General features: G+C 35.2%; 1 protein-coding gene across 1 annotated transcript in view; it reads right to left on the minus strand.

Moving 5' to 3' along the window:
- FMN2 (formin 2) overlaps window positions 1-24,613 on the minus strand; it is a 179,844-nt gene that overhangs the window by 128,016 nt on the left and 27,215 nt on the right. The window contains exons 3-4 of the mRNA XM_032681420.1: window positions 14,259-14,425; window positions 1,333-1,480 (exon numbers count right to left, since the gene is read on the minus strand). Coding sequence (XP_032537311.1) covers window positions 1,333-1,480; window positions 14,259-14,425 — 315 coding nt within the window. The remainder of the gene's footprint in view (window positions 1-1,332; window positions 1,481-14,258; window positions 14,426-24,613) is intronic.

The raw sequence follows: 24,613 nt of genomic DNA on the forward strand, positions 1-24,613 counted from the left end.
AGCAGGTATAGTATTAAATAGAACAATACAGGAGGGAAATAAACCATGTATAATATGAATACATTTAAAAATCATTAGTATTATCATTTTGGTAGAAATGCACTTTCAAGTGTATCTTTACATTTCAAAATACTTCACGTAATCAATTTTCTTCTAGATTTTAGAGCATGAAAGTGTTTTTTACTTGTACCAGCCTATGCTGGGCTAAAACCTGAAAATAAAATGAAAATAAATTCACCCTTTTGCCTTTCGAGTACAGAGTATGTTCATGAATACTCTGATCACACATCCACTGGCTAAGTCTCCAAGTTGAGAAACACAGCTTTTAGAGTAGTGGCAATGAATTGTACTGCCACATATGGCAGCACCTTCATTGAGTACAGCATCATTACTTAAAAGCTGAACTAGCTCAACAATCCAGTTGATTAGTACTGCAGCATTCCATACTCTGAATTGAATGAGTGCGATCAACGCGAGATGTTTCCTTGATGTCCAACAGGTAAAAGTCACAGAATAAATAGAGAAACATATCTGAAATTAACTCCACCGAAAGGCTACGAGCAATACAAAGAGATCTGTTGAAATAATGACTTAATTCTTCAAATCTGAGCAATGAAAAATAGGAGTGGTAAAAAAATGGAAAATTTGAGAATATCCAGTGGCTCTCCATGGAGGGCATGGGGATGAATGCAGTCCAGAAGTGTTGAGCTGCTGAACACTAACTAATGGAAAGCAAAGCTTCCAAGAACCTGTGGTATTTGTGCATCAACACTACTAACAGAAAACAGGTTTGAAATTCTCTTCTAAATTTCTTTGTGAGCTACAAGAGAGTGTTGGGGGTTTTTGGTTGATTTTGTTTTAATTCCCATCTTAAACAAAGCTCTTAATAAGCATGAAAAAGATTGCAGAAATTTGGCTGGTAGCATAACCTCACAAATTTTAAGATAAACTAACTTTGTAAACAAGATCTCAATTTATTTTTTCCAGATACACTTTTCCTACCCCTCTGTCAGCACAGGACTGCTGAATCTACAAAGGAATACCTTACGCCACTCTAATAACTTGCAGTATACCACTAGTGGGCTTCTGAAGTTTTCCATATTTTTAGAAAAGTCAGCAGTTGCCAGATACACATCTTCGTTGTTAACAAAAAGAACGCATTTTTGCTGAATATTTTTTATTAGATTCATACTAGCTAACATTATTTCTGATGCTAATCCAAGATCTTCAAAGCCAGGTGATTGTTAGTGGTTAAGATACTAAGCTTATATCTTGGATTCTAAAAGATAGCATCTTCCCCTATGCTACACATTTATCTTGTCTGAACTATACCTTCTTCCGAAACTTTGAGTCTTTGTTCTTCATCTGGAGGTTTGGGTGGGGGCCACGCAGATGGAATTCTCCTTGGAAAGCTTCCTTCAATGTAATCTGTTGAATGTGTGGGTTGGCTGACTGCAGCCCAAGTATAAAGCTGGTCTTGCTGTGATTATTAAAAAAAAAAAAAAAAAAAAAGGTTGAGAAGTTCATATAGAAATACAAGCTTAAAATACTTAAGCTTTTTTTTCCAGTACAAATAAATCAATATCCATCCCTATATCAAGGCAGGCTTGGTTTTATGCTCTTCATCTCCTGAAAAAGACTTAAAATAAATCTATATTAAAAGAACTATTTTATTAACAACAGATAATTAAGTTTTTAGTTATCTACAGCACAATGACATGCTAGGATACAGCTCAGCATCCTTTTGAGCATAAGGAACTCTTTGCCACTTCCTTTCTTAGAGAGATAACACATTCTGTATATCGTGATTGGTTCCATACAGCTAGTTTTATCGGTTAGAGAAAAATATTTCAGTCCACACTCTACATTACCCTTTTCACTAAATGCACAAGCAAGGAAAATGAGCAGGATTATTTCAGCATAAATTAAACTGATATACTTACTCTTTGCAGCCCTATTTTTATCATTTCCATTTTCATATTCTTAGAAAAACAGGTAAAAAGGTGAGGTTTCTTTTGGAGTAAAATTTAAAAAAAAAAAACCAAACCAACAAATTAACAGCTAAAAGTATTTTTAGTCCTCTAGGCTCAAATCAGTTTATATCCTTTTTACTCAATAGCTTTGAGTTGGATTCTATGATTAAAAGTAGGACACATAAAGACTGTCTGACGAAAACCAAGGCAAACTTATGCTTTAAACCAACAGAAAGATTTCACACAATTCAAGTAGTTATTCTTGTGATTCCTAGTATGCATCAACATGCACACCTTGTGATTAAACTTTCAGAATTCTGTAAATTCTATAAAGATCATTCACAGCAACTGCATGAGTATCCTAGTAAGTGACCTGGAAAGATGCAAATACTGCAGTACAAAATTGGGAAAAAAAATCAAGTCACAGGATGAAAATACAGTCATACCACAGTAAAACCTTCATACAAAGATGATGTTCATTAGACTTCATTCATGCTGTCGCCTGAGTAAAACATTGGTAATATATATTTTCATGCTACATATTTCATTTTTAGATTAAAACTTTTTTTTTCTTTTTTTTTTTAAAAATTTGAGAGATACTAGACTTTGAAGAGATTTTCAGAGGGAAGAAGAAAATGACACTTTTGCTTGGGGTAATCATTATTCTATGTGACTAAGTTTTTACTTGCCTAAAAATAAGTTGTGATAAGGATGATAATGTTCTATTGAGAGCAAGTTACGTGGAACAGACAAGTGCTGGTTTTAAAGTCAAAAGTTTTGGTTTCCAGAGAGTGTCCCAGTCAGGCTCAAAGGAAGCTCATTAGACCTTCCCATAATGAAAAACATGGCAAAAATCCAGACATATATATAGACCTTAGAAAAAGGTAAAAATAAATGGATAAAAAGCTTAATAAAAAATAAGGTCAGGTTCTTTACCTAGCCCTAAACATTATGTTCCTTGAAAAGCCTGTCCTTTCCATTAGAATGCTACTGCATCTGAACATGCAAAAAGGCTTGATTAATGCAGTCCTTTGAGTAACTTAGCTCCTTCCCTTTGTGTAATTCCGCTTTTTAGAGGATATGTATTTCTGAGTTTCTGCTCAATTTCCAGTACTGTTTGAGTAAAAAGGTGAGGGAGAGTCATACCTGTACATACTGTGTAAAGATAAAGAAAAGGTGATGGATTTTGCTATTTGTCATGTTTCTGCACCATTTAAATCTCAAAAACACATAGGAAAATAAGATCCAAAAAGGTCATTGAGGCAAACCAGGACAAATTTTTTCTTGCCCACTCTACTACCCTGCACAGTCGAGGGAACACAAGGAAGAACATACTCCACAGAGCATTAACTGGTTAAGCACAGTTGACTTTCAGTAGGATTACAGGGCAATAAAACAAAAGACAACAGACTAGATAATACTGACATAGCATGAATGATGAAGACAAACAGTTAAACTGTTCTTGGACATGACATTTCAACATGCCAGTTCTTCAAAGATATAATACAATCATTTAATAACAGAATTTTGAAGTACCTTAGTCTACAGGAATGGAGATGTATTAAAAAAATAGCTCAGAATTATTGTACAGATGGGATACATTATGACGGTAATAAAATATGAAGTACCTATGTTCTTGCTGATATAATTTACAGCATATAACATATGAGCAGTTATAAATTAAGACATCACACAACTCCATAACAGACTCTCAACCCAGCGTGGGAGCTTTGTTTGTGAATATAAAAAACAGTATTTGCGTGCATTGCATTTAGGAGGGGTCTTTTTTCATTCACTATTCAGCACAGAGAAAGACAATGGAATGAACTCATTATGTAATAGAAATTTAGACTTCCAAAAATGCCTTGGAGGGACTTGCAATACAATGAAAATGTATCAACTTTCAACATTTAAACAAGGCATTTACCAGCAACTACTTTCAGATTACTTTCAAGGTTATAAACATAATTTAAAATATGAAAAACGGCATGACAGAAAGGCATTCTGAAGTTCTGGACTTGAAGCTGATAGTCCATAATTTACACTTTAAAATGGAGAAGATTAACCCTGGCTCTGCTTTCATGCCCTTCAAAAGAGACGAATCATCTCGATGTACTAATTTCTATCTAGTGAAGCTACAGTCCAAAATCTAATGCTTTATCTTTGGTTCCTTGTCAGTTAATATACTAACCCATCCCATTTTCCTTTTCCAAATCTGATAATGCCATAAATGCCATTATCATATTATTAGAACAGTTAGAAGAAAGGTATATACAGCCAATTCTATGATGTTAAAGTACTATTCAAGCAAAAGAAACAAAATAATCCAAATTAAAAGTCTAGATTTGCTTTTAACATTAATAAGTGTAGCACAATTATCCATGATCCTAGATTTCCACATTCAACTTTTTCTCCTTTAATCTTATAATTTCAGAGGGAATTTTTGGTAATTATCATTGTACATACAGTCAGTGAATATGCTTACCGTGATCAAACTTTGAATACATCTGGGATTTCCACTTCATCTTGCTCAGACTCCACTATTTAGTTTTTAAAGCATCTCTTTTGAGGGAAAAATTACATATGTATCGTTGTAATGAATGATCCCAGTCTTACTTATTCAGACTCATTTCTGGGCAGACATTGAAAGCTTAAAGCTGTCTGAGTCTGGTGCACTAAACACGATATCAAGAAGAGTTTTTGTTTCCACACATCCTTACACAGCACTTTCCAATGGTTCTTAAAAGTGCAGAGCATCTGCACAGGGGCAAGGCAAACTGCCTGCAGGATCTGACGGTACCTAATCAATATCCATTTTACCACTTATAGATCTAGCATTTAGAATCACAGAGAGTCAGGTCTGTAGTTTAACTCACTCTCTTCCCAGACAGCTTTAAGTATGCACAAAGAATGGCTTTTCATAACAACTTTTTGTTCTCTGGTACCACAGTGTTGCACTTCAAGTACATAACAGATTAAATATTAAATATGTTCCTTCACTGCTTGAGCTGAGGATATGTTTTCCAACTAGTCTTTAAAAATGGAAACTAGTGCTGTAAGCTACTCAAAGAAAAGGCCTCTAGCAAAGGACACACAGAAAGATGCTGGTGAACTCAGAACTAAGGCCATGATCTAGACCTACAGCAAACATCAAAAGTCACTCTGGTGGGCCCGGAGCTTTCAGAAAAGGGGTCACACATTTTTCACACAGAGACGAGATTTGTCCCCTGGGCCACAGACTGAATTACAGATTACTATATCCCTCACTGTTGGAATATAATATGCAACCTTGAATGTATGCTTCATTGTTCCTGGAGATATACAGGTAATACAACCTTCTGCTCAATGTTGCTTCAGTTTTTAATCAGCTGTTTATATACTTTCAGTTCAAAAAACAAAGCCATTGTGAGAAATGCTTAAAAAAAAAGTACAAGAGATGGAATTGCAATAGCAATAATTGTACACACATTTGTCCAAAATGGCTGCAAAAGCATTAATTAGCAATGCAAGAATCAAGGGGGAGAAAAATCTGACCAGAAGTATTTTGACAATACTTGTCAACAAGGAAAAAAACCAAAACCAAAAACACAGGCAGAAAAGGTAAGGCAGTACGGAAGCATTCTGCTATCAGGAGTAACCTCTGCTCTTCAGGTCAGCACAGCAGTAGACAGGGAAAGTACATTACCAGTACCTCTAAACTTTTTAAAATGAAAGTGCATTGGTACTAACTTGCCTGATGCCTCTGTCTTGTAAGAAATTTATTTTTAAATAGTAAACTTGAAAAACTTTTCACTAGAACCCCAAACAATCAAAGTTATCCTGAAAAGGGGAGGACAGAAGTACCAGCATTTTTGCAGACAGGCATAAATGGGCCAGGATTAAACACAGAGTGGGAGTTACAAGAAGGTTCCTACTCATCAAATCAGTCTGGATTACATTCTTTCAATAGGAGGAAGTGGAGGAGTGGGTAGAGGAATTACCCTGCATTTAAAATGGAACTCCGTAAACTCATAGCAGAATTACATTTTATCATCCTTGGGATAAGAAGAGATCAGACTCCCTGTCTCAGAGGTGTTTTCCAGGCTAAGAGTTCCAGAGAGCTTGTACTGCATTTGTACATAATTGCTTGTCATTTAGTCTGCTTCAAGTGCATGGAAAGAATTTATTTTTTTTCCATTTGGGAAGTTTAATCATTCTAGTATACTAAGTACACAGTCTCTAAAATGAAAGAAAGCCGATTGCATGTTCTGTACTGCATACAAAGAGTTAATTGAAGAAGCAAGGTTTTAGTTTGAGAAACTAGAGCCAGACTACCTCAAAATGCTCTGCTTAGCAGGAGACTGCTTTATTTTAAGCAGCTTTTAAAATAAAGAAATCAATACTATCAAGAATGGGGAAAGTGGTTCACTTATTGAGGAGAGGTTCAGTAACAAAGCTCTGTCTTGCCACTGACAGAACCAGAGCAGTGATTAAACATGGCTCTCAACCTGTACTACCTTTGGCTGTATTAGTGAGCACAGATGCCTTTCAAGGTTGAAAACCAGCAAGTCCTTCATAATACTTTAATGTATAGCTGAAGTAGCACTTTATCCTCATGAACTAAATTTGATGCATAAGCATTTTATTTAAGTAGGTTTTATTCTTGTCAGAGAACTGATTTGCCCCAACAATTAAATTAAAAACACTGTCTCAAAAATCATGAAACATTTATTTCCCATGAAACGACTTTAACTTCCTCAACAAAAAAGAAAAAACTTGTTTGATCCCATTAGACTTTGCTCAGGATTCAACGCCATATCCCAGTAATATGAGAGGCAAAAAGAGCCAATAGCCCTTCAGTTAGGGCTCTCATGGGGAAAGAAATCTGGAAACTAAATTTCAGATTCCCAGATCTATACTCACTCTGTTCCAGAGTTATTGTTTAGGTCTTTCTATTCACCAATAACTTCTGCATTAAATACAGCTGAATAGATTGAACTGATGAGCATACAACAAACTTTTCTTGGAAGGAGGGACAGTAACTAGCTTTTTACAAAATAGAAGAACATCAAGATCTAGCCACATCCAGCTTGAACTCCCACTTGGAAGGCCACATCCCACTACATTATTAGCTGTTACTTGGATGACCTGATGGTTCATCCTTTCTCATTAACCCTCCAAAAAATGTAAGCCAAGACAAGAAGTTTCTCCATCAGGAGTTGTTTTCACTCACATTGACACAGTTCCACAATAAGCTTGGATTCTGACAAATTTGAATTGCCCAAATAAAACTTAGAAAATTCCTTTCACTTCTATTCAGTTTGACAATGTGATTATTACTACTATAAAAACTTTCTCTTGGAAAGGGACACGCAATATACACAAACTCAACTCCCTCTGTATTCTCAATTCCAAGCTAGAAAATAGACATTGTTTTATGACTGAAATTCTTAAGAAAGTGAACTGATGTACAGACAGTCATAAAATATAAAGATCTCTAGAGATAACAGGCTGACCACCTTCACCTTATGCACAATGATTCTCAAAATTTCAAACAAATTGTGTAAACTTAACATACGGTATATGCCTCTTGCAGCAGCTCTTCAGAATAACAAGCAGGTAAGCAATATTCTCTGCAAAAGACCTAGCAACATCCTACATATAAACTGTCTCAGTTGAAAGTGAGCAGCAGCATCACTACAAGTAAGCAGATAGAAGACAGAAAAAGAAAAAAAAGAGAAAGAGTAGAAGACTGCAGGGCCTGAGCTAACAGCTATAAAATAAGTAGGTAATTAAAATTAAAAAAAAAAAAAAGAAAAAGAAAAAGAAAAGGAAGGCAGGAAACAGCATAAAATCAATATTTCAGCAAGTGATCAATCAATTGTTTCCATTTTACTAAATTCAGAAATATTCAGAATTGCTCACCACAAAAGAAAACATGTCACAAAGTGTGATTGGGCAATGGAAGAGGAGACATGGGGGCTTTGATTTAGCCAAAATGAACTGCCATGGTATGCTACATTACAAACAAAGATTAAAACAGCAGATTAACAATCTGTTTTGTCTGTTCTAGTCCACAATTTTCACTTGTTAACTTTTAAAGTCTTATTCGCTATTGATCTCCAATATACTGCTTTGACAAATTTCATAAAATGGGACTACGTTCAGTCTTACACATTTTATTCCCAAGCATTGAAAGTATGCTTGAAGAAATGCAGCATTGGAGAAATGCTGAACTGTTGCAAGCTCTATGTTGCAGTTTGGAATTGAAGTTCTCCTAGTTGATGTCAGTTCTTGGGAAAGTTCTTTTGACACTGATCATTGTTATTTTGGTTTTCTGACTTATGAGAAAGGAGTCTATTTGCAATCTGTTTATCTACTAATTTTCAGACTGGCATAAACAGTGCAAATAAGCTAAAATTAAGTACTGTCTTGGTGCCACTAATTTCTCTTCCTTCTGACCTGTGAAGGCCCACCATCTGCTACTACTCAACAGAAAGAAAGCAGTGTCTTTGTTTCCTTAAAAAGCATTTGCATCACCACAGGTGGCCAGGAGATAATAGGAAAACAGTCATTTTTATAGCATTTCCCATTCATGCTGTCTGTCTCCCTGCTTCCTTGGGGAAGCATTATTTCAGAAACAGAGGACAGCCTAGTCAGGCATCTCAACTACAAATCTCAGAAGGGGAAGTACCTATCCCAAACTGCCAAACATGACTATGTATAAAATCACATCATAACACAGTAAAGAAAGATGCTATCCAGATGATGTTCATTTAGGTCTTTCATCATAGAATATGCTGAAATAATTGATAAATTGAGAAGGAATTAACAGCCGTACTCAACACAGTAACAGCACTGTAAAAAAGATGTAGACAGCTAGCCCAGTTAAAATGAAACCTAAGACAAAGAAAGATGAACATTTAGTGTGCATTTCAAATCCATATGGAAGAAGATATTGCTGGATAATATCACTTGAAAAAAAAGGTAGTTATTGGATCCTTCAGAGTGCAATAGAGATGAAGTTCCTCAAACAAGGAGTACAGTATGGATATAAAAGTGTGATCGGTTTTCCTCTCAAAAGCACTTATAAAATGATATCAGAAAGTCCCTATCACAAAATAATTTAAGTTTTCACTGAGAATTTAAGTATTTTAAACCTAATGCTCAGAAACCACACACAAAGTTACTGGGAAAGCTTGTCAGAAAAAGAGGAGAAATTTGCTATGAAAGAAAAAAAAACCTGCCCATAACTTAAGACTGTACAGCGTGACCTGGAAAATCTGAAATGGGAAGTCATACTTGGGGGCTGCACAACCACAATGTATAGTAATTGCAGCTACTGGATAAAATGCAAACACTGACTACTGTCGATATTTCTTAATAATGCAGAGATTCTAAATAAAGTTGCCTTGCATTGATAGGAAAATTCCAGCTTCTTTCATTGCTGTGTGAACACTTTATATTCTAATGCAAATGCTTGTCTCTGAAGATAGCTATCTTACATCTTCTGTGATACATTATTAACAGAGGAGCTAAGCAGGAGATGAGATTTTTACTTGTGAAAAACTGTTATCCTTCAACAGGTGTCTGCAAAAACTTGCCTGTGGTTACATTCTTGCCAAAGATGCCCCATTTAACAATCTCATGTTTATTTTACCCTAATAGGATAGTATAATGTGGTAAAATGCTAAAAAGCTCAAGATTGCAGCTGCACTATATATAGCAAGGAAAGTAGTGATCTTCTCACAGCTAAAAAGGAACAGGACAAGAGTAAATGGCCTCAAGTTGAGCCAGGGGAGGTACAGGTTGGATTTTAGGGAAAATTTCTTCACTGAAAGGGTGGTCGAACATTGGAATGGGCTGCCCACGGAAGTGGAATCACCATCTCTGGAAGCATTCAAAAAGATTGTGACTGTGGCACGTAGGGATATGATTTAGTGGCTAAGACAGTGGTGTTGGGTTAGATGATCTTAGAGGTCTTCACCAACCTTAACAATTCCATGATTCTATGACTTGGGACTGAAAGAGTTTTTCACGAAGTATTAATTTCTTACATATCATTCAGTCAAAGGATTTTTTTTTTTTTTTAATTTGAATCTTAAAAGCCCTGTTGAACAACTCCCAACTGCTAAAAGGGGAAAAAGATAAAAGGCAAGCAGGTAACAGCTATTTAAAAGGCAAGAAATTTTTTCACAGAACATGCTTTTGCTGTGTAGGCTTTTGCTAATCTATCTTTCTATAAGTTGCCCATTTAATTGCTTGACCTTTTTTTTTTTTTTTTAATTTAAAACCTCCGTTTTTCTTTTCTAAAATACTAGCAGAAGAATGAAAGACTAAAGATAGCCTTATGAGTAAGAATTCATGACACACATGAGGCAATAATTAGCAACCTCTCCATGAAACAGGAAACTAGCAATCAGGGAAATGTATTTCTGGACAGGGAACCTGCCGCTGAACACTTACTTACTCTTTAAGATACTCTTTACATTTTAAAAGTAGGTAGGAAAGGCTAAAGCAAAAGTTTTCACTGTTTCTCAACAGTAAACATCTTAAAAACCCCAATCCTGTCTTATTTCTGTTCCTTTTAAAGTTTTGTTCTACTTTTTTTTTTCAGACTAATCTTTTACTTTGAGCATCTGCCACCATCTGTTCAAAAGAAATAATTGATAAAATGGGCCAAGATTGAACACGCAAGTTTTCTCATAAGTTCTTAAAACAGTTCTAAAGTTTCTGTCCTTTGGACTATAACCTGAAATTTGACAAAAAGGCCAGAGATACTTCATGAACATGCCATCTCCAATCATCATTAAAATCTATTCAAAAACCTGAATAATTTATAAGCCTGTGGAATCTGGTCACTATCCTTGGCATAAATTTGATGACAGCTGATAGTTTTCTGAAGATTTGTGCTTTCGTTTGGCATTTGTTGATCATTCATGTTTGGCGTATACTAAAAAAGTAGTAAGCATCATACCCACAAAGCACAGACACACCAGAAACACAAGTGCTAAGAATTTACTTTAAACTGGCTTCCAGGAGCCATTGTAATATTACCCTGAGAAACTAAGAGCTGTAAAAGTTGTCTTTACTTTTAATACACTTCATTTGAGTCAGACAGTGGGGATCCTAAAAGAAATTTAAAAGAGGGCATGTGCCATTATTTAATGCCCCACATTGAAGCCTAGAATATCTTGGGAGAAATAAAAAAATCAAACAGATCTCTTGTACGTTGCTGAGAAAAGAGACACAAGATTTGGGTACACTTTTCTAAGACATGGAGAAGTAGAGGTGACCACCAGACGTGAGTAATAAAGAAGATGAGAATATAATCAGAATGTGCAATTACAAACATTTCAAGACAGCGGAGAGTTCAGCATTAGCCACGTTAAATTAAATTCACTGGAGGACATCCAGAAAAGAAGATCAAAGCGAGAGAATAGGTCTTCTAAATAATCTGTTTATGTTCATCTCAAGCCATGAGCAATAGATTGTAGAATGAACAAAACTTACTGAATTGTTTTCATAAACTGTAACCTAACCTCTTTGAAAAACAAAGTCTGTGGGACTACACTTATGCAAGAGGGGAATCATGGACTTTATTCAACATAAAAAAATGATAAGCTAAAGCTCAGAAATGCAAGGGGTCAGTCACAAAAGGAGAAAAGAAAGGACTAAAGGAAGGACTTCAGTGGAAAAAAGGTTGGCAATTCTGGAAAAAAAAAAATAAAGGAATGACCTAAGAGACTTTACAAGCACCAGATTAAGATGCAAATCAAAACAGCCAAATAAGTAACATTAAGACACAGGCAAGCACCATACCTGGATGGAGAAGGGAGGAAGGACAACAAGGTGGCAGACAAACCTGTCTGGGACAAGGACAGGGTTACAGGAGCTTGTTGATGGTAGTTTTAGCTGAGTGAAATATCAGTCAAACTGGAGGCAATCCAAGGTTGAACTGGGGGCACATCTGAAGGATTCAGAGATGAAGGAAGAATATAGGACTGGCTGTGCTCCCAGTTTAGGAGGAATGTCAAAAAAGATGTATTTCTTAATTCTAGATGGGTGAAATGTAGGTGTTAATTAAGGCTAGTCTGATTCCTCTGTCTTTGAAATAAATGGTTAGATCAACACTAAAATCTTGCTCTAATGAGTTAAACAAAAAAAGAAACAAAACCCAAAAACCTAAAAAAGAAAAAAATCCCAACGTACAGACATGGAAAGAGATGCAGAAGGGGACACAACTTACAGATATTACATATCCTTTTTCAAAGTAATATAAAGCATCACCTTTTTTTTTTCCACAGTAATTATTAATTGTTTCATTTCCTACATAAAAATTAGCACTTATTTCCTGTAAAATATTTTATTTACTCTAAGAAGCAAAGTCAACTAGAAGAAACATAATTTGGAAGTTCTCAGCCATTACAGTTTATATTGCCAGTTCTAGCCATTTTCATTTAGTAATGAATAAACGGGTAGGTGCACTGTGGTCACCAAGGCTGAAGAAGAAACATATTCCAAAACTCAATAGAAGCAGCACTCACCTTCCCACCATGTGGAATTCAGTTACTGAGGTAGCAGTATTCAAGACAGATGTATGCTCCTTTGAAGGAGGATGCATTACTTAGTTACATACACAGGGCTTTACACCTCTTCTGACATTGTGTTACAGGACTGTGATCTATTTAGGGGATTTATGCCAAAAAGCAGTCGTAGAGGCTGTGACATTTGTGGTTTAATGATAGACCAAGTCAAATTAAGATCACTGCTAGGCCAACAACATCTTAAATTGCTGATTTTGATACACGGTTCACATGGCACTAGGCTACTACAGTGTCCATCCTGTTGGATATATTAAATGAAAGATAACTAAAATAATTGTTACTCAGACAAAGCATGGTATACCAGTTAACAAAAGAGCCTTTTCTGCTTCTTCGCAAACTTTGAATTTGATAAAAAATCTGTTTATTAGTGAGGAGAATTTTTTTTAAGAATACTGTATTCAATACTCTAAAGTTGATTAGTTGAATATATGTAAAAGTGGAAGAACTGAAAACATTACCAAACTCTTCTAAACAACCTGAAAAATAAGAAAATTACCTTTTTCAGTAACTTTCTTGAATATATTTAACCACAAGCATTTTCAAATGCTGTCTGATTTTAGGTTGCCTGAGTAACCTCAGTTTTATAATTACACTGCATTTTTCAATTAGTTTCAAAACACAGTTTAAAATGCTTTAAACATTGCTTCGTAAAAAAACACCAAAAAACATAAACATATAATATTTTTAGATGGACCATGACATGACTTTGTAGATAGGCTAGGTTGTCTAGGAAAGCTTGTATAAGAATTCTTTAGGAAAAAAAATATTCTACCTCTTTTCCCTTCACCAGTTGTGTTAAACTATTCTTCAGGAAAGATTAGAAAGATTTAAAGATTTAAGGAGACTCGTGTTCTCTCACATCTATACCAATCATTTTTTGAGTATTCCTAACCAAGTTTCAGCTTAATGTGTAGAATAGGGATGATCTTAACTATACCAGTAGCTTATTAATTTATAAGTTAATACTTGTACTCTATTTTGAAGCTGATTACTGAAGAGAATATCCCTGATTATCTTCAGTCACATAAACCAGTACAAAATGTCATGGGTTGTAAAGTATCAAGAAACAGAAAGACATGCCTATGTTGAATTAATTATCCAAGAGGAAAGGATAATGTTAGGTTATGTCTACATCACAAGTTTGTAATAGTGTGCAAACACCACCAGTAACAGCGCCCTGGCCAGATAGCCCAAAGGCATAGATAAAACTGTAGCTGGAATTCCAGCAAATTTCCACTGATCTCTGCACTATTTTGTATCAAAAGTATCTCTAGGGGGAGAGGGGGGAATTATCTCGCATAGACATCCTCTTTGGGTTCTGTAAAATTTTGTGAAATGCTATGTTCTGTTCTTCCTTTAATTTAGATTTTTGGTGAAGCAGCTATTGGATTGAAATCTTGGTAATCCTATAGAGTGCTTTGATTCAAAGAAGACAACTTAATGAAAAAAAGCAGATGAAGAACATTATAGCAGAATAAGATATGAGTTAAAAAGTTAAGAAATCAAGTTATGGGAGAACCTTCTTCTGCTTACTTGTTTACAAAAGTGCACATACCTGAGCTCAGAAAAATAGCTGGCCACTCTCCTAAGGGCAATTTTCATTAAAAGGACTTACAGAATTCTCTCAAGAGGGATAAACCATTAGTAAATCATGTCTTGTTTGGCAAAACAGACAAAAGATAACTTTTTCAGTACTTACATCAAATGTGGGCGTGCTTTGCTGGGCGCTCTGATTACATGGCTCCCTGAAGCAGTCAGTGAATGGAAGCAAAAGACCCAGTGCAATAATGCGAGAGCATAGTTTTTCTGCTTCTTCTTGTGGTGCATTTTCTTGCTGGCTGAAGAGCTTTTCCAGCAGCGTTCGTCCTGTCAAGATGATGACACAGATCAGTAAGAATTTGCAGCTATCTACAGGACACAAATATTTAGGCATTGCAACGTATACTGAAAAATCTCAACTATTATAAGTAAAAATATTAAATAAAAAAAAGAGAATTCTTGATAGTAAGTCTTTAATATAAAAAATTTCTACATAGTAACTGTAGCTGATTTGGAACCTGATTAATTAGGATATTCAAGAAAATATATATTGTGTTGGCTGCACTGTGGAGTAGGAAAAAGAAATACGAGATGTTATTGTAGCATCAATTTCCTATTTATTTATATTATACAATTGTCCTGAAGGGAAAACTGATATATTACCAAGAAATGAAGCAATTCTTCTGAGGACATCAACAAAGTTATTATAGAATTAAGTCTCCCAATTCCTGGAACGAGCCTTTTCTTTCGTGAATCATAAAATTATCAGTCTTATCAGTCTTTGAGAAATTACACTCTGTTTCTTTGGAGAATCTCTCAATAAAAGAATAACAACAAAAAAACCCTGATAACTATTCTACACAAAACTGTATTTAATACAGTTTTAGAGGAGCAGATTGCTCCAAAATAAAACGCAGTGTCACAAGCAGCAATTCAGAGAAGTAAAACTTTTAAAGAGTAAGATACTTATTCCTCTTATAGGGCCATATTTCATGATCAAAGTGTTTTCTTTGTCATCTAACCAGAACATGAAAGGAGAACATATGTTATAAAGAATATTACCGGAGAAAATGTTAGTAGTTTGAAAGATCATTATGCTTCATGCAGTTAGCCAGAAACAGACTACAAAAATTAGTTACATACACAGCTTTCAGTAAAAGCTACATTGTAAGAATATTAAATTGCTTGATTAAGGTCTAAAATATCAAAAGATAGCAAAGTAGATTCACAGGATATTGATGGATTACATAGATCTAGTAGAAGAGAAAAGGGAGATGCAGTCATAAAGTTAATTTTATGTTTGAGTATGAACTAGATGTGAATACAATTTGTACCTCAATAAGTTTCTATGATCTGTTTTTTCCACCCATCCACTCAAAGCCAAAGGTATTTTCCAGGAAAAATATACTAAAACACTTTCTTAATGCAATATACTAATGATAATTCTACTGGTTTTTACATAGAAATACAAGATTTCTGATTGAATATTGATTTTATTCAAAATGTAAAATTTCCCAGGCTTTCTGAATATACTAAAAAGATTTTTTCTTTTAAACATCTGGATGCAATTTTAAAAGGATATTGTAAGTGACATTTAGCCTGAAGTTTCTGTATTATTTTAACTTCATGTGGCAATACAGCCTAAAATAAACAATACATTGAAATGTTGGAAGTTATTTCTAAGATTTTCCTCTCCACATCTAAAGATCTGATAACTATCTGATTATTAATCCAAGTTTCCTGGCCCTTTATTAGACATAATACAGTACATTCAAGGGCATAAGATAGGAGATAATAAATTTTGTTACATTTGTCAATTAGTTTGTCCCTGTTCCATGGTTACAGTACCTAAAAGGTGATGCTAACAAATCTGCTTATTCAACATATTCCTCTATTAGAGTTCAGTTATTAAATCTTCAGTCATTTATTAATTGAAGATGGTCTTTCTTACTGAGTGATATGCACTGTAATTTTAAACAATTTACCCACAGTTGTAACGTACAGAAAGGCAATGGCATGAAACCATAGAAGCAAAGAACAAATAGGGAGTTATCTTCCAACATATGTTTTAGTGATTTTAGTCATTTTTTGTTTGGGGTTGCAGTTGCCAAAGCTTAGTAGTGCTGTAAAAGATGAATAAAAAACCCTTAGCTACTGCCTCTCTTACTGCAACAAATGGATTCTCCTAGTTTTAACTGCTGAGGTTAGGCTATATAAGTAATTTTAGAAAAAAATAAGAGTATAAGGCTGGCATCACACTAGCACTAGGGGGCCAATACAGAGCACTTCTGCTAGTATTTCTGGAGCAAGGGATATCATATTATCATAGTATCACCTTCTATCTCTGAATAAAGTTCAATGACATGGAAAATGGTCTAGATAAAAGAGACGCCACAAGTAAAGATGAATGGAGAAATCAATGTTTTACACTTATCTAAAATGCACAGAAGAAAAAATAATAATAAAAAGGTACACCAAATGAAGATCACTTTGCACACACATAAAATAGGATTATGCAAGAAAACTACACATTTCTTTATGCTATATTAAATATTTCAATGTTATCCATGACTTCTGAATGTCAGACTTGTTAGATTTCTTTTTTTAAAGTTTTTTTTTGATGACTTTTTTTAAAGTCATCAGTGTACTTAAGTAATGCAGAGTACAGTAAGATAAATTATGTCATTTTGTCCATCTGAACCTGAAGTAGTCTTGGAATAAAGAGGATAGTAAAAATTATTTAATTATGTTAGCTGGTACTTTTTAACCTAAAAGAATTGATCATTTGACTGAAACTGACTTTAGTACTGTTAAGCTGTTCTTTGCATCAACTATTTGTTGAGTCAAAAAAATAAAGGTTCTCAACACAAAGGTAGTAATGTTCATATAAAGCTGTGCTCTAATGCAGCTTGTGTGTTCCTTGTAATTGCTATGGAGATCTGAGGACAGACACAGAAATTTAAATTACGGAAATACATTTTGTCCTTTCAGTTAAGATCTTTTACCAAATGCAAGATGAAAAAAGTTCAATTTTAGAAGCATAGAGAAATAGTTTCGCTGCGAGAAGCTGTGAAAAAAAAATAAATCTCTGTATCAACAATAAATGGATTATATGTTCAAAGCATTTAGTGGGCAATATATACAGAACATACTGTTAAGCCACTGAAGTTTTGTACATAACTAGTTAGGGCTTATAATCAAATTGAATGGTCAATTCAAGTGTAAGAACCACCCATCCTCCATCGAAGATAAAGAACAGCCAAACTTATAAAAAGGACAGTACGTGTTTTTCTTAAAAAGGAATGAGGAGGTAAATCCTATCAAAAGAAAATGTGTTGATACTTGAGAATGTCACTCATTTCCTCAAGCAAACACCATTCTGTGCTGCAGTGCCCGGCGATGGAGTTGCTGTGCCACTGTAGTTCCAGTGAACAACATTTGAAAGCCCCCACTTACCAAGAATTAGTTCCTCCCTTGTTAAGGGCATCTGATATTTCCCTGTCGCCTAATTTCAGGTGAAAAGAGAGCTATCATTAAAACAGAAGCATTTCAGTTCCAAAGTCCTCTGTGGTCCAGGAAAGTGGGTGCTGAATCTGCCCCAGCCTCACTGCCCTCTGACCCCACCTATGCCTGCATTGACATTAAAGTAAGAGACGCCTGAGAAGCAGCAGGAATCACATTTATGATTTGATTCAGGGCATGATGAAGGTTATATTTTTTGTTTAGGTTTAGCAAAATATCTCTTTACCACCTCCACAGGCCTTTAACGACTTCTATTTTGAACCAGAAATGGTTTGCCAATACCCTATCTATTTGCACTACAAGCGGTTGAAATTAATTCAAACTAAAACTACTTGGTGTCTATATGCATGAAATTGACTGTAAAATGTTAATCTCTGCATCTATATGATAAACAGCAAAACCAAAATCATAGCCATATTTAATGGATTGGCTAGATTCCAGTGAACTAGAAGATTATAAATAAATAAATTATAAGAAGATTATAAATAAATAAATGCAGCAGCAACAGCATTTGGCCTCAGAAACCACTAGTTACCTCATATTCATAACTTAGAGGAGATAATTCCTTCAATAGGTGAAGATGTTTGCAAATAACCTGGAATAATTAAATTATTAATAATTTCATAATTATTAAATGATCACTGATTTCTGCTATAAGGTTAAATGGAGTGATTAGGAATTTCTCTTGGTGCCTTACTTGCCATGAAAACAGTAAAGACTAAAATCATATATCTCTCAATCTCTGTTTTCCCTAGAAAGTTAAATTTCTATTGTTTATGTTTTAAACAACCTTTCTTCCCAGAAATCCCAGATCATGAAGTTCCTGAACCCTATTCTTACCTTTCCCCTAATTAGTTTGATAAGGGAAGGGAGGCATATTAAGTTTTGAATTAGACAAGAACTGCAGCTAGGTTTTTCTGATAGAATTATAGAATGTTGAAAGCATGTCCAGTACTGTCTACAGAGAAACATTAAGTAAATCCTAAATCAATGAATTCACCTTATAGCTCTTTTCCTCTATGATTTGCATACAAGACAAACCTTTCAAAGAGCTACAAGGTGAGCAAGAAAATACTTAAGAAGTAGCAATATCATGAAAATGTTGCTAGCTTTGAATTTGCTTAATTATTGAGGGGAGGGAGAGGCATGAATGGAAGCAAGAATCAGAAGAAAACTACAGTAGTCACAGTCATACAAAAACACACACGCATGCACTGAGGCACTGCACTACAGCAGAGCTTGCAATTGATGCCTTAAGCCCCTAATGTTTTTTATTTTTCTAATATTTGTAAGCCTTGTAAGTTTTATAAGTAGATTTTAAAAGCAGCAACCCTCACTCCCTTGTCCCTTTCCCTGTAGTACCCTTAGTTTACACATTCCTTAACCCTCTTACCCCATTCTATGTACCCTATATCACTCCTACCCCCAAATCCAGTAGAAATGTTTTGTCTTTTGTCAAGGTAAGGCCTAGATTGTTTGCAGAACAGCATATCAGGGCCTGAACAACAAAATGAAGTCAAGAACTGGGTGACTATGTACCCTTTGTGCTCTGAAGATGGTGAAGATGATGAAGTAGGTGGTCACAAAATACACCCCAGACCCATTTCTCAGGGGTGGACCCGGGGTGGTCCAGAGTAAAGGCCACAGGGTGGACACATTTGGGACTGGATATTATAAAATGTAGCATCTGGGGCACAGCGGGTGGGCGCGTCGTAATATCTTTGCCTTGGCATAATAAACCCTTTCTTATCTCACCCCTAATTAACTGCTCCGGAGATTTTTTTGAAGCACCTAAGTCCCATGCCATCACAATAATGTTTCTCTGAGGATCTTGCTGTTATAATCTCACATTTATCTTTAAAGATGCGCCTTCTATCCTCCTTATGCTGGATTCATAAAAGCTTGGGAGCACAGCTGTCAGTGAGCACCAGCTGAGACTAATCAAAATGAGCTATACTCCAAAAGCTCCCCCTTCTGCCGGTCTTGGTGATTCTCTCTCCGATCAACCAGAACACTATACCAGACTTTCACCATTAGCACAGCAGCTGCATCAGCACATCTTAACACTGGAGACAGACCTTTCCATTTTAATTCTTCCTAATGCAGAGTGAACAGCTTCACTGGACACCCTATTTATTCACCTCAAGGGTTAATTTGACTTGTGAATGTACTGCTTACATCTTCGAAAGCTTAAATCTGCTTGCTTCTCTTCCTTTTCCCCAGTTCACCTCTTTTTTTGTGTCTGTTTTAGTGAGACCAGAAATGCTCACACAGCAAAGGGATTTCATAAGTTTTGAAGTCAAAGGTACCTTAGGCCTTGCTCTATTTTTGGGAGACAGTATAGAAAGAAAAGGAAAAGGAAGAAGAGATGGAAAAAATGGTGAATTTCCATTTATAATATTTTCTATTAATATTACAAAATGTAAAAGGACAATTGCAGTCTTCTTACAGTTTTTCATTTAGAAAGGGTTCTAATTATGAACATACATTCATAAACAAACAAACAAAAAAGAGAAAATAGGGGGGTAAAAAAAGCTGCATTGAAAAGTTTGGAAAAGCTGTACTTCAAACATCTGTTGCCCCATACTAGTCTAAATTATTCCTTCCTTTCAATTTTTGTATGTCTCTTTTTCTACATAAACTGCCAGCAAGGTGGTAGCTAAGTCAGGCCTCAATCATCTGGCAAAGCACCTGAACATAGCAGCACCAAATATCCCCCAGAATGCCAGAAGAGGATGAACATGTCCAGGAGAGAGAAATACTGCAAAGATTTCCATATTTTTATCTGAGATAGTAATTACAATTAATTGTAATTTCTGAAATACTTTTCAGCACAAATTTTACTCATTCATCACATTCGCTCAAACTACACAGGAAAAACAGTTAGTGAATAATTTCCTAGGGGCAAATCAGTCATACTGCATTGTCACCTTTTTACTGTTCAGTGTACTTAACCAGGCCTCAAATATGTCAAGAACACTAATATTTCACATATAAAATTAATACCTCAATGATCAAAACTATTAAATTCTTCAACGTTTTCCTTTCATTTCACAATCCTTTCAAATTTCCAGTTTTTCATCTGACTTGTACCACTCAGCCTAGATATAATGTGCAACACTTGACTGCTGAGAAAGAAGAGGTTTTCAAAGATGCACAGAGAGAACCTGGGAAATGAAACAGAACTGGAAATTGGTATTCTAGCCATCTCTTCTTCACTTCAAATAACAAGTCCAAGTCCTGCACAAATGCATATAAAATATACATTCACAGTAGAAAAGTAGCAATTTCATTTAGTTTCTTTTTTGCCTGAAGACCGACCTGGGAGATTATGCCCAATACGCCAGGATTAGAAACTTCATTTATTGTTCTTTTTCACTGTAGAGTTTCTAATCCTCTTCTGATTTAGAACAGGAAACCGCTCTAAATTTCTCATCCTCTGAAGTTGTTTTAGCTGCTTTGTTTTGTTGTTTTTTTGGAAGGGGGGGTTGTTTGGTTTTTAAAGGGAATGAATTTTTATTGACAGATACTTTCCTGTAACCATGTGACAGTTTTCTCACAGCCTGGTTACATAAAACATGGAAAACCCACTAAGCAGCAGGCCTACGCACACAACATGGTTTCATAACAAAAAGGAAAAATAAATCCCTCCACTTTAAATAAACACATATCTGAAGTCTAATTTCCAGGTAACATAAACCTTAAAAATAAAACTTATCAAGGTCTAGGGTTATGGTACAAATTGCTATAGTAATGTCTAACATATTTCCTATTGTTGCTATTATCAGTGTAATAGCAGATTGTATGCAAACATATGTTTCTATGCAAACATATGTTTCTAAAGGAAAAAAACCCCAGAGGTTATATATTGATTTATTTATATATCTATATTGCATATTATCATATTATACATAATATAATATATTAATTTATTCTTTTTCATATTTCTATCTTATATTTTAGTTACTTATGAGGACATTAGTAAAGTTAGGGATGTGTGGAAATGCCCAAGAACATTGTCCTTTCTTCTTTAATTTCCTGGCTCTGTTCACAAGATGGTATGAACCAAACCCACACATCATCTTAAATTCAGAAGTAAAAGCAGAAAGAATTAAGAAAAAGACATATATCAACACTATTGCCTGCTACAGTTTTCTATGCTTGCCTACACGCAGTTCCATTAATTTCAAAGTCAGAAACATCTATTTATTAAATATGAGTGAATAATGTATTGATTGAATACATTCATAGACTCTTCAAACAACTAGAATAAAATACCAATTATTAATTTCACATCTGTCAGTCCTGTACTTGATTATCACAGTAACCACTATGCTTTAGTTTTGCCAAGCTATCTCGATTTCTTGGCATCTCAATCTCCCTCCTTTCACACTGTCCCATCTCTTGTAGCACCCTTGCTTGGTGTTAAAAATTTTCCGTTAAACCCTTCACTGGTTATAAGTTAGAACAACAATTATATTAACCCCTGTGCAACTCAAGAGAGTAATTTTCCCCCTTATTTTAGCCCCATGACTATGACTAATAATTTAAAAAGGTCCTGGATTATGCATGAGAGCTTTAATAAACATATCCGTGAGATTTCAAATCACTCAGCTAAACAAGCAAGCCATTGTGCAGCTAAAGAAAGAGCATCACATAATGCTAACAACTTCAAGTGTTTGAGACATCCCAGAGAGATCCAGGGAACACATGTGCCTGCTCCCTTTCGGAAGCAAGGGCATAAGCTGCCACTGGAAGAGAATTTTGCCATTGCCCCCAGGGCCACCACAGTGCCCGCAGGGCAAAAGTAGCACCTCATACAAATAGCTCTGAAATTCTTCCAGAAATGCCCTGATGGAAAAAATGGCAGTCTGGCAAAATTTGAAAATCAGATTCTCCAAAAATAAAGATGACAAAGACAGACCATAAATTTCATGAAATAAAAAGCCACCTCAGAAAGAATGTTACAAACAATTTTCAAAAAAACCCCATCTCATTCTTTATCCATAGTGTTCCTTGATTGAACAAAGCAGTTGTATTTTAAACCAGCTTGTTTCACTTGTGCTGGCTGTGAGACATGACACCACCACCAATTTCAGCATATACCCCCGTGGTCTGTTACAAGATTACTGAAATATACGCCGTATTTGCACAGATCATGCTGGAAAGAGTGGAAGCAGTCAAGTCAAAATCTACTTAATTCAGACATTCACCCTGAAGAATGAAATTCTGATGTCAGCTCAGCTTCTAATTTTGAATTTTTTGTCAGAATACAGAAAGACAAAAGTTTAAAAAAATTTTACTTGGTAATGAAAATGTTGAGTCCTGCAAGTGCTATGGTTGGGACAAAGGTCAGGACCCAGGTCTCCTCTTGTCTTAATTATGTAACAAACTTCAACAGCCTGACCAAGCCCATCTATCACAACACTAGGTAGAAGCAGGCCAAAATGAAGCTGTTCCTCTGGTGGCAGCGAAGTAACACGACAGAGACCCTTATCAAAACCTCCAGAAATTTTCTTCTTTGAGCAAGTGATTTGCAGTGTTACCATTTTGTATGGAAGTGCAGATGAATGCCTTTATACTACTTTTATGTTGTCTAGAAAGCAGCTGTACATAGAAAGTTAACAATGTAGTCTTATTGACCTTCACTAAAGCCATGCTGCATTTTGTTCTATTTTTCTTTATACTTTTGTTATATACCCAATAGTTAATTTTTTCTTATAATTTTCTCCTTCAAAATTTGTTCCAAAACCTTGCTTGCTGCTAGTCAAATGTGTGATGAAAATTGGCTTCATCATTTGTGACAACGTTTTACTTTTTCTAAAAAGCAGGTATTATAGCTTTGCCATAATCAGAGCTTCAAAATATATTAAAATATATTTGATGGCCTGTGACAGTGCTTTCAGAATTCTTGCAGATTAGTAAGTCTGTGAAGCAGTCTGTCTCCCTAACTTGAACATAAGCTCCTTGAAATTTTGCTTTCATAGTGACTAAGATTTTACACCTTTCCCCCACACTGAATTTTCTGATGTATGGCATATGTATAACAGGATAAGCTGAGACAGAATATTAAACTATTCCTTTATACCTACCTAATTTAGTGACATATACATATATTTGACATATATACTGAAAGGTAAGAATACATCTTTCAGAAGCTTTCATATATTAGCTTTCAGAAGATGAAGGTTTTAAAATAGATTTTTAAATACCAAACAATTCCTCAACTATGATATAGCAATACAAAATATATTTCTAAAAATGTAAACAAGATGTACCCTCCCACAACACTATGACACATCTCCTTTCACCTTGACTTCTCTTCAGGTTCTAATGCAGTGTCATTGTAGATTACAGAGGTACATTTCTAAAGCTTCCTTTATTATAGCGGTTCATGATGAAAGAAAATCTATATGTGTCTGTCTACTAAATTTTTTAGCCACCATATGCATCTTTGGCAAATTTCATATTGTGTTTTCCAGGTACTTAGGTTCCTCTCAGCAAGTATTTAATTCTGCCCATCTTTGCCCTTTTAGTTTCTGTGGTGATTTGTGATGTGAATGCAGCATTCTGTGCCAGGTTCTCACAGACTGCTGGAAAGCCACAATTCTTTCTGTCTAGCTTTTTAAAGTAAAAAGTCTCTCTGATGTCTTTTTGGGCACGTATTACCAATAGCATCTTTAGTCAATCCAAACTGGTACACAGTTTTTTTACAACCCAATTTTGTAAAACTTCAACATTTCATTCCACATTTAATGCAGTCTGACCTATCTGTACCTTAGAAGTAAATCCAAGTATGTGCTCAAGCAGTCACAAGTCACAAGATGCAACTGATCCAGGAAGTCTCTAAAGTGGGGCACAAATAACACATTTCTTTCAACTTACTCATTAGCTCCCAGGCATGCTTTAGCTTTCTTTCTCATCCAGGACCTATGGACCCAAGGCCTGGTAATCTCCTCTAACTTTAATAACTACTGACTTTTTAATATTTTT

The sequence above is a fragment of the Chiroxiphia lanceolata genome, chromosome 3, assembly GCF_009829145.1.
Source record: "Chiroxiphia lanceolata isolate bChiLan1 chromosome 3, bChiLan1.pri, whole genome shotgun sequence".
Classification (NCBI taxonomy): Eukaryota; Metazoa; Chordata; class Aves; order Passeriformes; family Pipridae; genus Chiroxiphia; species Chiroxiphia lanceolata.